The sequence below is a fragment of the Psammomys obesus genome, unplaced genomic scaffold, assembly GCF_907164565.1.
Source record: "Psammomys obesus unplaced genomic scaffold, mPsaObe1.curated_primary_1811, whole genome shotgun sequence".
In the NCBI taxonomy this organism is placed as follows: Eukaryota; Metazoa; Chordata; class Mammalia; order Rodentia; family Muridae; genus Psammomys; species Psammomys obesus.
The window spans coordinates 5,414,394-5,430,300 of record NW_026585686.1 but is presented as its reverse complement, the minus strand read 5'-3'; the positions used below and the strand labels follow the sequence as shown (position 1 = coordinate 5,430,300).

At 42.2% G+C, this 15,907-nt stretch overlaps 1 protein-coding gene across 1 annotated transcript in view; it reads right to left on the bottom strand.

Annotated features, from left to right (window-relative positions):
- Frem1 (FRAS1 related extracellular matrix 1) overlaps positions 1–15,907 on the bottom strand; it is a 124,877-nt gene that overhangs the window by 101,316 nt on the left and 7,654 nt on the right. The window contains exons 4-7 of the mRNA XM_055629458.1: positions 14,257–14,453; positions 6,526–6,849; positions 5,128–5,236; positions 2,632–2,763 (exon numbers count right to left, since the gene is read on the bottom strand). Of these exons, the coding sequence (XP_055485433.1) occupies positions 2,632–2,763; positions 5,128–5,236; positions 6,526–6,849; positions 14,257–14,453 (762 nt within the window). The remainder of the gene's footprint in view (positions 1–2,631; positions 2,764–5,127; positions 5,237–6,525; positions 6,850–14,256; positions 14,454–15,907) is intronic.

Here is a 15,907-nt window from a genome sequence, read left to right as displayed (position 1 = left end):
TCTATCTATCTATCTATCTATCTATCTATCTATCTATCTTTATCTCTATCTCTCACTGAGCATCTTCTCACTCCAAAAATTTGTGGGCCTTTGGGCTCTCAGACTTGTACGTCTCTGACGGTCTCCCCACCTTGTTTCTCAGGACTTTGACCTTGAACTGGACCAAGAATTATGCCATCAGTTACCTGAGTTCTAAAGACTTGGCCTAGGAATAAATCACTAGATGGACTTTTCTAGACATAAAGAAAATAATTCTTTTCAGAAACATATCATGAGGCTTCCTAGTCTCTATAGATAAACACACCCACACATACAGTCCCCATAATAAATCACCCTTATATATTTGTGTGCATCCTGTTGTTTTTGTCGCTCTGGCAAGTCCTGCCAAGTATAAGTAGATACAAATACATATATGGGTGCAGATATGCTGTGGCATCGTGAGAGGACTTGAACAACAGTAAGCCTCTGACAAGTCTGAGCTAACTCTCAGGTCACTGTCACGACACGGCAGCAAGCTAGGGAAGCTGCCTTTCCAACCAGCAGCATCAGCACCAAATGGGAGACAATTACAAATGGAATTTCCTGGCCTCTGCCCTGAGCCTACGTAATCTGAAATTCTGGATATTGGACTCAACAACCTACTAAGCCCCACCCAGAGGATGAGTGCATGCTAAATAGTTTGAGAACCAGAGTTAGAGGCTTAATGTCAAGCAGAAGTAAAAATCACATTAGTTACTTCCTAAGTGTGTAGCCTTAATCAAGAGGAGTCTTTAAAATTGCAGGCTGTCCACTTGTAAAATAAGAGCATTAGTAACACCTTACTTCATAAAGGTGAGACAAAGGAAATGAAATAAAGCATATAGAATGGTTGGCCTAGTCTCTGACACAGGGATAAGGGTTAGTAACTGTTAGTACTATTTTCTCCCTTCTCTGACTTCAGGGCACCGCTGTCATGGGCTACCATCCCAATTTCCACTTCCGCGCTACAGTTTCATTTTCTGCACAGACTATTACAACAGAAATGCAAGTAGTTGCTTCTAAAAAAAACTTGTTAAGGACTGCAGACTTAGATGGTGTGACTTCTTTTTTGTCCCTTCTATCTTTTCCCAGCGCAAAGGCACAAAGAAAGTAACACTGATTATGAAGGCACTGGAAGAGCAAGGCTCTTGATTAGACCGTGGTCCTAACTGGCCACACCCAGGTTTAAACTGTCTCCCATTGTCTTGGCATCAGGCAGAACTTACCGTAATTTGTTATCTTTTTAGTTCTGAATTCCCCAATTACAAATGACGATAAGCAAAAGTTTTCACTTTTCTTTATAGTTAAGCGAACTAAGAAGATAACTGAGTTAAATATTCTTGGCGCATTAAAGGAACAAACTTTGACCATGACATGATCACTGTCCTTATGAGGACTATTACCTTCTTATTTATCATCCTTTTGTTTATAAATGGATGTCTTTTTAAACTATGGCAACTAATAACATCAATAACATCATTGTTATTGAGGCATTTTAAAAGGGTTTTTTTTTTCCCCTCCTGTTTCCCAGTATGTTATTTTTGAAACAGAGAAATATTTTGCCTTCTAACTGGGGACAATATTGTGCAAACCTGAAGTGTGAGTAATGAGCCAAACATAAAACACAGTTCCCAAGTGATGTGGGCATTCGGCACGAAGTTGAATTTCACATCTCCACATCTTCCCGCTATGATCATTTCAGTTGGAAAGTCATCCAAGAAGTAATATAAATATCCTGTTAAATATGGCCTGCCTGCATGTGTATGTGCCTGAGCAAGTGTGTGAGTTTGCATGTATTCATGTGTGTATGTGTGATTATGTGGGTGAGCATCCTCCCACTTGGTGTCTGGGAGTGCACATGCCTGAGGTCAATCCCAACTGTCATTTCTCAGGAGCCTTCCATCTTTTTTTAAAAAAAAGATTTTCTTTAATGTTATGTAGATGAGTGTTTTGCTTGCATGTATGTACATGTCTGGTGCCTGTGGAAGAGGGAGCTAGCAGCCCCTGAAGCTGAAGTTAAGGATGGCTCTGGGCTTCCAAGTGGATGGTGATAATTGAAACCAGACCTCTTGGAAGAGCACCACTGCTTATAACCACTGAGCCACCTCTCTAACCTCTTCCATCTTGTTTTTGTGGTTGTTTTGATTTTATGTCTTTATTTTTATTGTTTGAATGTTTTTGCTGTGTGCATATCTGTTCACTACAAGTGTGTCTTGCCCCTGTAGCAGTCGGTAATGGGCATCAGAACCCTCTAGCAGGAATTACAGGCAGTAAGAGCCACTGTATGGGTGCTGGGAATCAAACCTGGTCCTCCTCAAGAGCAGCCAATGCTCTTAACCACTGAGCCATCTCTTCAGCCACTTCTATTTGTCTGTCATTGAAATCTGGAGCTCATGGATTTGGCTAAGCTGGTTGACTAGGAAGCCCCAGTGCTGGGATTAAAAGCACAGCCCGCCACATGAAACTTTTATGCAGATCTGGGGAGTGAGCTCAGTTGTTCACACTTGCACAGTAAGTGTATTACCAGCTGAGTTACCTCTCTAGTCCCGTGATTTGGTTTTGAAGAAAATAGTCCCTAGGTTCAGTTTTGAGTTGAATGGGTAGATCATTCACCTCTTACTGTGAGCCTTCCATGCTGCAGCCCACCAATGGTGACCAACTTCACAGCACCAATGTCATCATTGTCAACAATCTGAAACTGTTCCCAAGTGATGGGCCGAGACTGCCCCTCCAGGAGATTCAAACCTATAAGAAAATACAGAAACACGTCCTACACAATTCTGTACATCCAACACATCTGTTTAAGGTTAATGAGTTTTCACTTATGAACCTATCTGAAGGTTGTATCTTCAAATGCTTTTCGTGAAACTTGAATACCACTTGTGTTTTTAGGGAACCTTGCTCTAATTTCAATGTGACAATGGATTCCTTAAGATGCATTCTTAAGAACCATGATGATGCCCGAAACTAAAAACTGAAGGAAAGAGCCAAAATCAGGCTCACAGTGATCCTTGGTTTAATGAGTCCATGGGGAACTTGTCAAAGATTAAACCTTAGGTTTAGGTGGACGACAGTCAGAAGGGGTTTTACATATGACTTCTGAGAGCATACATATATAGTACTTCAATACCCTTATACAGAGCCACTGTACCTGGCCGTGTTTATAGATGTTAAATGTAGAGTGCTGGCACTCTGCAAAATAAAAGTACATTCATTTAAACTCTAGTTGGAGATTAACTTATGCAACTAAAGGAATGAAATAGACTCTCCTCATACTCAATATGCCAGAGGAAGTCCATCAACTTTCACTCACTGGTAATAGGAAAATACAAACTCTGAAGCCATGTATCACCATCAAACATTCTTATCTCTCAGTAGAACTGATAATCGACAAACAGCTCACACTTTTCTCATCTGCCTCAAACTATTTGCAGATGCAAATAGCTGCATCTGCTTCATAGAGACACCAGAACAACAGAGTGATCCATACATCATACTGGAAATTTGTGAGCAGCTCAGCCATGTCTCCTGCGGTGGCTTGGACTGTGAATCATCATCAAAAGGTGTGCAACTTTGGTCTTGAGAGAGTGTTTATAAGAGGCTTGGGGGCAGATGTTTAAGTCACCGTGAGCATGCCCTTGGAGGTGATGTGGAATTCAGCCACTTCCTTTCCCTCTACGTTGTTGCTTCTTGGCCGTGAGGTGAGCAGCTTTGCTTCCCCACAAGCTCCTGCCATGATGTGCTGTTTCACCATGGCTCCAGAGTGACAGGGCCAACTAACTATGGACTGGACTTTCTAGAACTGTGCTAACCTATACTCTTTATAAGTTGGTTGTCTTGGGTATTTGTTACAGAGACACAAAATGCTTGCTCTTCCTTGTCAGCATACGGTCAACACATGATCTAACTCAGGGTCTATTTCCTGGAGAAATTGAGCTAAGACGTCTATGACTGTAAAAAAAAAAAAAAATAGAAAGGAAGAAGTGAAAAGAGGGAGGAAAGGAGAGAAAGAGATGAAAGGAGAGCTAAAAAGGAAGGGATGCGGCCAGGGAGAACGGACATAAGAGATGTAACTGTTCTTCATGGCTGCTGAGAAGCCTCCAGGGTTCTTGGGGTGGTGCTGGGACATGTGTACACACACAAGTCATCCTGGGATACATCAGGGGAGCATCCAAGAAGACTCTAAGTCAATCAGCACATTGAAATGCTGACAGCATTTATAACTATATTATCTATAGTAGAAAATGAATAGTTATTCTTCCATCTAATATATTCTCTAACTTTTCAATAAAAACAGATACCAAGTTCATAATAAGTAAAAACTCATTTTTAAAAGGATTGTAATGCCTGCTACTTCCTGATGCATCTGAGGATCGTGTATCATAGAGATGATTCCACCTTCTCACAAGAACACAGTAGCCCTGATACTCAACTTTCATTGACCAGTTCCTTCATTGCTCTCATTATCCCTCAAAAATCCAGTATTATAAGCCTAAGCTGAGATTCGGGATCAGCCATGAATATGTTCTTCTTAACACAACCCACAGCACTACTTGAAAGCCTGTTTTGGATATCATTGATGATATTACTGAAAAAGAAAAGGGCCATTTGCATTCTACATTTGCATCTGATCTAAATCACATTCCCAGGTTACTTGGAATTGAGTGGCAGTGTAATGACTTTCTCTTCTCTTTTTCTTTCTTTTCTTTTTTAAGCTGCTTAGCTTAACCTCTTATTTCCTTATTTTGGTTAATGCAACTCAACAAAAAAATAGGACAATGGATTCCAGGCTGCACCTTGCTCATACCCCTCTGCAAAAATCTGAGTTGGATGCATCTTCTACACTCAGTCAAATAAAGCAGCCACTTAATTTCTCCGTTCATTTGTAAGGGGCTACTATTATAGTCTCTCTCCCAAAGCAGAAATATAACCCGAGGATTCAAGGATGCTGGATTTCAATTTCTCACCAGCTACTAGGAAAAACCAGAACAGAGATAACTGCTGTTCTTGTTCTGCCTTGGTTTCTAATACCTCGTGGATGAAATGGAATAAAAGGATTTTTCTTGACCCATCCACCTCCTTGTGTTTTCCTCAGGACTACATCCACACCTGTATTCCATGACACCCGGGGAGCATTCGTGTCTGCTGTTCTGATGGAGATGTGGACTGTGATGGGGGCACTCTTCTCAAAGAAGAAGTCATAGGCCTCCAGCTCCATCTGGAATCAAACAAATTTGCATGAGCCCCACAGACAAATTTAGGCTTAAAGTTCCATCATACACATACATAACACACACACACACACACACACACACACACACTCATGAAGCAATAATGGGTTCAGGTTTAGTGTTGCTACTCTCTTTTAAATTTAATTCTATTTTTAAAATTAATTTTACAACCAATTGAGATAAATGATATTATATAAATCACCCCTTTTAAGTACACATAAATTTACCGAGCTGTACAACCATCTGCTATGTGAGTGTCACTGCTTTTCCATTACACCAAAGGTCTTCATGCCCGTTACTATGCTTTCTCCTTGCAACCCAGTGCACCCGAGTGTCCATATCTGCTCCACGTCTGTTGTCCTCTCTAGATACCTCACTTAACAGAAAATTTTGCTGTTTTTAGTGAGGGGCTATTATGAACTATTTCACTAAAACATTCATGTGAAAAGGATGCTATTTTATTATGGGAAGTAACATTTTTCTTAGGTCACTCATGTCATTTCTAGGTACTGTGTTTGGTTGTTTTTAAATACTTAATTGATCATGATTGTACATGTTTTTAGGGTATAGTACCTCACGCAGTCATATATGCCTACACATTGTACCCCAATCAGATCAGGATAATCGGCATATCTATACTGTCATCTCTTATATGTATTATTTCCCTATGTAAAGAACATACAAATCCTTTCTACTAGCTATTTTGAAACATGCACTTTAATGTTATTATTTGTTGGTTATTTTTATATAACAAACATTTTATATAACAAATATATATTTTTGTATGTATGTAAGAATGTGGTATATGTAGAATACTTACATTTAAGAGGCATAAGTCTGAGTGTGCACAAGGCCAGAGGAAGAGGCCTATCAGAGGATGGATGTTTTGTATCCTGTCTATCTGCCTTATTCGGGACAGGCTCTCTTTCTGAACCTGTAGCTAGGCTTAGGAGCCAGCAGTCCCCTGCCTCCACCCTCCACATGCCCATCAGGAATATAATCCCAATGTGGTCTTCTGATTTCTCTGGACAACTGAGAGCTACAGCCAGACGCATTCTGCCTAGATTTCAACATGGCAGCCATGGACTGGAACTGACGATGCTGCACCAGTGTCTCTTCAGGCAACTCTGAACTATATCGAACTGTGACTTATAGAATTCAAGTCCCCTCTGAGAAACTGAGTATACTAGCAGGCCCCAAGGGCTAATGGAAGCAGACTTTCAAATACGTATTTGAAATCCACCAGGCTGGGCGCTCTTCCTCCCCTCCTTCTCACCTTGTAATGTCTTCTCTCAGGATAGCTGCCATTTGGTGGCTGGTAGGCGACTTGCATGCCACTGAGATCCTCCCAGGTGAATGAAGAGATGGGTCTGGTATGATCCAGCAGGTGGGTCACATAGCCCTGGAGTGGGGCCTTAGTGACGTTGAACACCAGTAAGGGTTTTGGTGTCTCATCCTCCTCACAGTCCAGAACCGAAGTTGTCAGGGGGGTCAGTATGAACTGGTCCACCTCCAGAACAAACATGGCCATGAACGCAGCCCTTGGGGGCTGGTTAGGAATGCCAGCTCTGATATAAACTGGCAACCACGCACTCTCTGACTTTTGAAGGAGAAAGAAAATAAAAAGGAAAGAATGATATGAAGATGTGCTGTGTGTGGCTCGTGTCATGATACGCACTGAAGCTGCAGACCAGAGGATGCCCCAGCTGGGAGCACCAGCTACATGTTAGGATCACCTGCTTGACCACCAGAAACTATTTTCAGATGTTTGCTTAATTATTCCAAGGAGAAAATTAGAAAGTTGACACTTTAGAGCTCCCCAGGGACTCCAATGCACACAAAAGGTTCGGAATGGAGACCCCACTTTGATATCAGAAAGAACTATGTGTGTGATTATATCTTTAAAAATTATATATTTATTTTAGAGTGTGAATGTGTATGTATGAGTATATGCATCACTTTCATGTCAGATCCCACGGCGGTCAGAAAAGGATATTGGGTCCCCTGGAGCTGGAGGTATAGGTTGGTTTGAGCCACAGTGTGAGTGCTGGGAACCAAATCCAGGTTCTCTGCAAGAACAGTGGTTGTTCTTAACTCCTGAACTGTCTCTCCAGCCCTGTGATAGTCTCTTCAGTATTTGTTATTTGTATGATGTTAGACAGGTTCGTAATTCCTAAATCCCATGCTCCTATCACCTACAAGTGAAAACACTAGAAGCCTATGTATTAAATGAAACTGTGACAGTAGAGCACCAGGTACCTGGCACAGACACCACTAATCTCCTTGGGCCATGTGGTTTCAAAGAGGGCAGGGAAAGCTGGGGAAGAAGGGTCTTCATGCCTTCATGTGTACTTATGCAACTGAAGGAGGACTATCCATTTGCCTAACGGAACAAGGAAACAACAAGAGACCCCTCAAACTAGAAATTCATCCTCCCCAATGAGGGTGCCACAGTGAGAGACTTTCTGCACTCACAGAAGGGCATCATGGCGTCCGAGGTGTCTGTTAGGGGCACGAGCAAGAGGAAGCCTGAGAGCAGGAAACCCTTCTGTTATGGGACTGACATGACCCACTGTTGAGAGAAGCAGGTTCAATGATCCAAGTCACATTTGTCCCACACGCCTAAACTCCGGGGTAGGGAAAGGATGTTCAAGTTCTTCTTCACTTTATCTTAGCTGAAAGAGTGAACTTATCCTGAAGTTCACAACAATGAATACATTCATAAAAATGCACATAGTTTTTAGTTCTCAAAATCAGTACTTTTTAATGAAAAAACTTGACCAGAAATCTATCACAGAATTTTGAGACCCATTAAAACAAGTTTAATGAGGAAAAAAATTTAAGAATAAATAAATAGATAAATAAGAGACATCAGATCTCAAGAGTAAGAAAGATGCTGTAGTCAAAATGTATGTGAGTCTGTTGGTTCCAGACTCTGGAATACTCTCGTTCACTAGAGGAATATGAAAATCTCAAGAGAGATGAGAGAAGATTTATCTGGAAAGAAGGGTGCTGTGCTGAGTCCCAGCCAAGCCCTCCGAACCCACGAAGGCTGAGGCTGGTGTAATACCATGTCTCTTATCTCAGGTATCAAGAGAGAATGCTCTTGTAGAGTCCTCCAGGTAGAGCATGCAGAGGACTGCTTCAGAGCCCACCTTCAAGAACGCTAAATTACAAGAATCAGAATAATGCTGGCTAATCCTCATTTAATCCTTGGGGGGTCCAGAATTTCCATTCATAAGTGGGAAGACCCTGAGACTTAAGAGCTAGAGATCTTGTTTAGATTCAACCTGTCCTTTTGTATATCAGTAAATGACATGTGACTGCTCCCATGCCATATGGGGCAGAGGACTGCTTTGGGGCCATCCTGGATCCTGAATTATGGGGACCATCCTTCAGAGGCCAAAAGTCTAGCAGCATTAAACTGGAGAAATAAATCATAGTCTACTGACTGCAGAAAAATTGCAGGTGGTAGCTCAGGCTAGATGGGAGTGAACCCTTCATCCCTTCTAAGACAGAGGGAGAGGCTCTGAGACAGAGATTCCCAGAGAGATCAGGAAGTTGTCCCCGAGACAAGAAAGCAGCTTGAAATATCTGCCAAGCTCAGAGAGCATGGAATCATAATCTATCAGTTCCTGAGCAAGTAAGACCTTTCTTCCCAGTACTCTTTCCTCTCAATGTTCCAGCCCAAGCACCAGCCAAAGGTTCCGCAAGTAGCCAGCGACGTCTGGAAGAAGAGATACTCAAAAGAGAATCAGAAACTTGCATGCAAATAGTGGGAACTAGAAAAGATCATCCTGAGTGAGGTATCCCAGAAGCAGAAAGACACACAGGGTATATACTCACTTATAAGTGGATATTAGACATATAATATAGGACAATAATACTAAAATCTGTACACCTAAAGAAGCTAAGCAAGAAGGAGGACTCTGGGTAAGATGACCAATCCTTATTCAGAAAGGCAAACAGGACAGACATTGGAAGAGGAAGAAAACAGGAAACAGGACAGGAGCCTACCATAGATGGTCTCTGAAAGACTCTACCCTGCAGGGTATCAAAGCAGATGTTGAGACTCATAGCCAAACTTTGGGCAGAGTGCAGAAAATCTTTTGAAAGAAGGGGTAGATAGAAAGACCTGGAGGGGACAGGAGCTCCACAAGGAGAGGAAAAAAAATCTGGGCCCAGGGATCTTTTCTGAGACTGATATATCAACCAAGGGCCATACATGGTAATAACCTAGAACTCCTGCACAGATGTAGCCCATGGCAGCTCAGTGTTCTAGTGGTTTCCCTAGTAAAGGGAACAGGGACTGTCTCTGACATGAACTCAGTGGCTGGCTCTTTGATCACCTCCCCCTGATCAGGGAGCAGTCTTACCAGGGCACAGAGGAAGACAATGCAGCCAGTCCTGATGAGACCTGATAGGCTAGAGTCAGATGGAAGGAGGAGGACCTCTCCTATCAGTGTACTGGGGGAGGGGCATGGGTGGAGAAGAAGGAGGGAGGATATGGTTGGGAAGGGATGAGGGAGGGGGCTACAGTTGGGATACAAAGTGAATAAACTGTAATTAATAAGAAAATTAATTTTAAAAAAAAGAGAATTAGAGGAGACAGCCCTCTTTGCCCCTACAGCATACTGACAAGGAAGAGAGACAGTCTGCGGTACCCCCAGGACAAAAGTGACTGTCCCTGAAGTGTCACTGGAAAGGAACAATAAAGGTAAGTGTGGTAAAGGCTGGGCCTGAATAATGAGACCAAGTAAGTGTAGAGCTAAACCTAAGTAAATGTATTCTTTGAAATGTCAAAAGAGCAGGCAGGGGGGATACAAACACCAATAGTTCTGTCTTACTTAAAAGATAGATGATGTAAGAAATAATAGGACACAACAGCCTTATGTTAGAAATGAAATTGCCAATAGTGTTAGTAGAGCCTTGGAACTGCCAGAAGAAAAGATAGATTGGATCACTCTTCATCAAGCATAGGAAAGACTCAAAAGAGGCCCCTGCATAATATTAACATAGGTTAAGTAATATTAATATAGGTTGCTTGCTCTTTTGTGGTGCAAACCTTGTGCACGCTAGAAAAGCACTAAGTGGATATTCCCAGCCTGTGGGATACTTTTTAATTTTAAATAAAGCATAAAGTAGAGGAAAGGACCTTTGAATATCTAAAAATAAAGTCATGAAATATACTGTAGTCTATAAGACAGGTGTGTATATGAGTATGTGTCTGAGTGTGTGAAGGTGTGAGTGTGTGTGTGTGTTACTGAGAATCAAATCCAAGGCTTTACACATGCTAGGCAGACATTTTCTTTTTAACTGACAAGTATACATGGATAAGATGATGAAAAAATCCACGTGTATCTATTATCACCATAATAGAGTTTATATTTCCTTAATCAAGAAAAATACCTAAAATTTTGAAGAAAATGTCTAGGTGTAGGGACCTCATAGAAAAGACACTTGAAATTCATAGAAAGATTGAAAGTAAGCGTCTAACCCAAGTTCGTGATGTGAAAAAAGAACAGAGTGGCCACATTCATTTCAAATAGATGGAATCAAGGCAGGAAGCATTGAAAAGGACAATGCGTACAGCTGAAATAGAGAGCATACCCAAGACAAAAAATGCCTGTAAGCAACATTATATTTAGTATTGTTCTGGTCAAACCAGTGTGGAAGAGAGCAGAAGTGAAAGGAATAATTACAGAAAAAGAAAGGCCCAAATTATCATCATTAGTAAAGATATAATTATGGTCCTTTGAAGCCCAAAGAATTGAAAATTTCTTAAAATAATTGAATTTAGGAAAGAAGCCAGATAAAAGAAAATTATACCAAAAAGTTGTTTTCCTATTTATCATCAATAACCAATGAAAAGACACCATTCTGTTTTCGGTAGTTTCACAAGAACTTGTAGGGACTGGATTTAGTAACTGTCTTTTCTTTGTGTAGACACATGAAATGACATTTACCAAGAGAGGAGAGAGGTGTTCGCTATGAATGAGAAGACCGAGAGTGGCAAAGTGCTGACACACCAATTCCTCCTCAAAGAATTTTCAGTTTTAATCTAGAATTTGGTTCTAAACAGCTTTTAGGCTTTAAAAATCACCTATTTAGTTATATGGAATAGTTATTTATATGGAATGGCAAGAATGGCCAAGAAAATTGTAAGGACGAGAGGTGCCAGGCCTTCACTGTCAGGAGTCAGGTCACGAAGCTGATTTAGAGAGGTGTGGTACCGACAAAGCAAGAAGCAGAGGAAGCTAGAGAACAAAAAGTTAGCCTATTGGTCTTTTTATACAACAGAAGGATTCCCCACAATCCATGAGAAACAAGTGCATAATTTTTAACAAATAGCTCTGTAAATTTTGACCATATGAAGAAAAACTATTTCCTGCACTTCTCTGTGCAATAGAATTTAACCTTGGGTGTTACAAAGACGAAGATAAAGAGAATGGCCTTTAAAGGCATAGAAGAAATCAGCCTGGGATTTCAGGCTTCAGGCTTTCAGCAATCAGTGTTGCTCAGTGGAGAGAGCACTTGGCCAGCACACATGAGAGCCTCCATGCAACCCCCAGGACGATAATAATTAATTAATTAATTAATGTAGAAGAAAGAAAACTTATGAGGGAGAGGGCATTTGGTTCCTTGGCAAGAATGATTTGCAGAGCCATAAAAGTAACCAAAGAGTGAATGGAATTTTATGTAAGAAGTGGGAAATAGTAAGAGCTGGAGGGGACGGGAACTCCACAAGGAGAGCAACAGAACAAGATAATTTGAACACAGGGAACTTCCCAGAAAATCATACTCCAACCAAGGACTATTCGTGGAGATAACCTAGAACCCCTGCACAGGTGTAGCCTATGGCAGTTCAGTGTCCAAGTGGGTTACATAGTAATGGGAAGAGGGACTGCCTCTGACATAATCTGATTGGCCTGCTCGTTGATCACCTCCCCCTGAGGGGGGAGCGGCCTTACCAGGCCACAGTAGAGGACAATGCAGCCACTTTTGATGAGAACTGATAGACTAAGATCAGAAAGGAGAAGAGAACCTCCCCTATCAGTGGACTCGGGGAGTGGCATGCATGCAGAAAGGGGAGGGAGGGTGGGATCGGGAGGGGAGGAGGGAGGGGCTTATGGGGGGATACAAAATGAATAAAGTGTAATTAATAAAAAAAATAAATAAAAATAATAATAAAAAAAGTAACCAAAGAATAAGACTTCACAGAGAAATTGATGCCAAGCAACAAAACGATCTCTGTGGTACACGGCCCCCTGCTGTGTGTCTCTGTGTAAGAAAATGGTTATCAATAAAGTCAGTTCCATTTTCTTCTCACATTCTCATGCTTTTAATGTTTTCTTCAATGAGTACACTATCTTCATATTTATAAATGAATATGTTGTATGACTTGTCAAAATGACTACATAGTAGGTTAAGGCTTAAAAAAATCAAGAGGCTCATTTCAAAGGACAGTCACACAATAAAACTGACCTAAAAACACAAATAAAGGCTTTGACACAGTGAGGGGACAATTTGGAAAATCAAATTGTCAGAAAGAAGAATATCTAACTTTTTTAATGGCGGTAAGAAGTCATTGATGATGAAAGGAGTTTTTGTGACAAACAAACCAGACCAGATGTGTTAGTATAGTAGAATCTAGTTTTGATTCTGTCAGCCATAAGAAAACCACATGTAAATAGCAAGACTGAAACAAGAGACTGGGCTGCACTATTTTTTCGAAACTGAATGATCACAGGTTCTTTCTGTTGGTGGCTATTTAAGCTAGCAAAAACATGCACACATTTAATATGAGCCAAGCTTTACAGCAAGCACTTTATAAGGATTGTCTCACTTAATCCCCTCAGTTACTTAGGCGGTGGCTAAGTTCCAGTAGCCTCATTTAAGATGAAGAAAAGGAGACATAAAGTCCAAAATCAGATGAATAGTTAAAAATATATCTGAACTCAGGCAATCTGAGTACCAGCACCCAGAGCTGTTAGCTACAGACAGGGAAACCTGGCATTTGAAAACCTTCCCAGCTGATTTGGCTGATCAGTTACACAAGATTCCCTCTAAGTCCTATTTCCAGATCTCAACTATAAAATTCTGTGGACTTGTTTCATCATTTTTAACCCTTTAGGGAATCTCGTTCCTTGGGTAATGATGTTCACCATTAGACAGGATTTATTAGAACTGCTAGCGGGAGGGCCAGGGTAACGCTGGCAGGCCCACCCAAAGTCCCATGGATCATCTCATCTTGGCATAAATCTGACCTACATCACCAGGGCCACTGTTTCCCCGGTTTCCCAAACAAACTGTAGAATATGTGAACAGTAGAGAAACACGCTAAATATTTTGTAATGTCTTGTCTACTTTTGGCCATATTTTCAGTAAAAAAAATGAAAGGAGGAAGGCAAGGGAAATGAAGACACAGAAAGATCTGGGCTTTTGGGAACTCATCCCTTGGTGGGCCAGCCCTCTGTTCTAAGGTCTGAAACTGCACAAACTATACAGTCAGCTGTAGCCACGACACCCAGCTGTCATGTGGCCTTACAGAGCATATGCCTTGATGTCAAGGAGAAAAAGTGGTATTTACAAAGGATCAGCCCATAAACTGAAATATTGAAGAGGGGCCAGGGTGTGCGTATGTGGCTGAATCTACTCTTACCACACACGAGGTTTCAAGTTCAGTCTTCCGTGCATGCGCATGCTTGTAGACACACACACACACACACACACGTATACATAGGATGTAGAAGAGGTTAACATGGAAATAGCCCCAGTCCATTCCTCCTGGTGTGGAGCTATAGAAGAAACGAAGATGAAAATGGCATGCTAATTTTACATGCCTAAGCTGCTGGTTGAAGTTCTCTGAGGCACACCCCAGAAGCCTGAAGTCGTGCCCTCAACAGCACAGGAACTCTTCTGCACAGACGCAGCACGGGCACCCCGACGGAACTGCTTTCTTACAACGAACCAGCTAAGGACACCAACACATGACTCCAAACTCTACCTTGTATACGGTTTTACTCCTCCTGTCCGTGAGATCCAGCTGGATGGGGATATAGTCAATGTTGGGTGAAGGGGGCTGCAGGTGTTGGTAGTGAAACCCCGTCAGCAGGAACTCCTCACAGCTCACTTTCAGACTTGCCACTTTCTTCAGTTCCAGGGCACAGCTTCCATGTGGGCACTTCAGTCCTGGCCCCAGCTCTAGAATGCACAGCACTGCATTAGCACAGCCACTTGAACACAATGATTGTAGCAACTCAAAACCTATCCTCCTGCCTCAGACATGTCTTCACTCACTGCCCCAGGACACATATGCATGTCTCTTCTGATTATTCACTGACTAGACTGCCATTGTTCTGAAAAATCATCAATTCCTTTACTGAAAACAAAACACAGAAACAAGACCTGGGTGGCCAGTTGTCTCCCCACGCCTTGCCCACCAAGAGTTGGGCTGAGGAAATTAAAGAGGGGTTCTGTGGTATCTGAATACCCCTGACAAAGATACCGTGGCCCACTGTGGACATTCACAGCCCAGCACCGTGTCTGTCTATTTACATTACACAGCCTCGTGTGGAGTGCCTACCACAGAAATCCCTGCCCCTGGCTGGTCTTTTTAGGAAATCCTCTCTTAACTCTCTGGCCCCTTGGGCCAGCCTGTTCTGACTTTTTGAACCCACAGTTATCCCTAAAAGCCTCCGTCTTTTCCGACTTTATTTTCCCTCTGCTGGGGGAGTAAGGCTCAGTGACCCTCAATTCCATAATATATGAAATACTCTGTTTTTTAAAAATTTTTACTGATTCTTAGTGAATTTTACATCATGCACCCCAATCCTACTAACCTTCTTGTCCCTGCAAACCCACCTGTGCCCCTGCAACCTCCCCCTTGAAAAGAAAACAAAATATGAAAATAATGACAATAACGATAATAATAATCTTGCTGTGGAAGCTGCAGCGTGTCACGGTGTGTTACACAGTATACCTTTTTGTCCCAGATAGCCCCACCCTTACCTGGCAAAGGGAGGAGAGATGGACCTGATGGTACAAGAGAGCTGGCAGGCAACATAGCGACCACCCAAGCCCAGATCCAGGGCTTGAGTTAGCCTACCCCAGCATCTACCCCATCTGTGAACTGCTGGAGTGCATGAAGGGGCCAGTCCTGCAGAACCAAAGCTGCAGGGCCTCCGTGACACATGGCAACAACAGGATAGCCCAGAGGAGTCCCAGTGCGGATCCAGTATTGATAACACAGCAAAAACCAAAGGCTTGAACCAGACCAGTGGCTCGTTGCAAGGAGCATTTGCAAGTAAAGCTGTTTGGGTGTTCTACTTTTTACTCCAAGGGCTGCAACAACAAAATGGCATGACTGCTGGGCCTGGTGAAACACGCCTTCAATCCCAGCACTCAGGGAGGCAGAGGCAGGCGGATCATTGTGAGTTCCAGGCCAGCCTGATCTACAAAGTGAGTCCAACACAGCCAAGGTTACCCGGAGAAACCCTGTCTTGAAAAACAAAACAAGGGGCTGGCAAGATGGCTCAGAGGTTAAGAGCACTGGCTGTTCTTCCAAAGGTCCTGAGTTCAATTCCCAGCAACCATATGGTGACTCATAACCATCTACAATGTGATCTGATGCCTTCTTCTGGCCTACAGACACACAT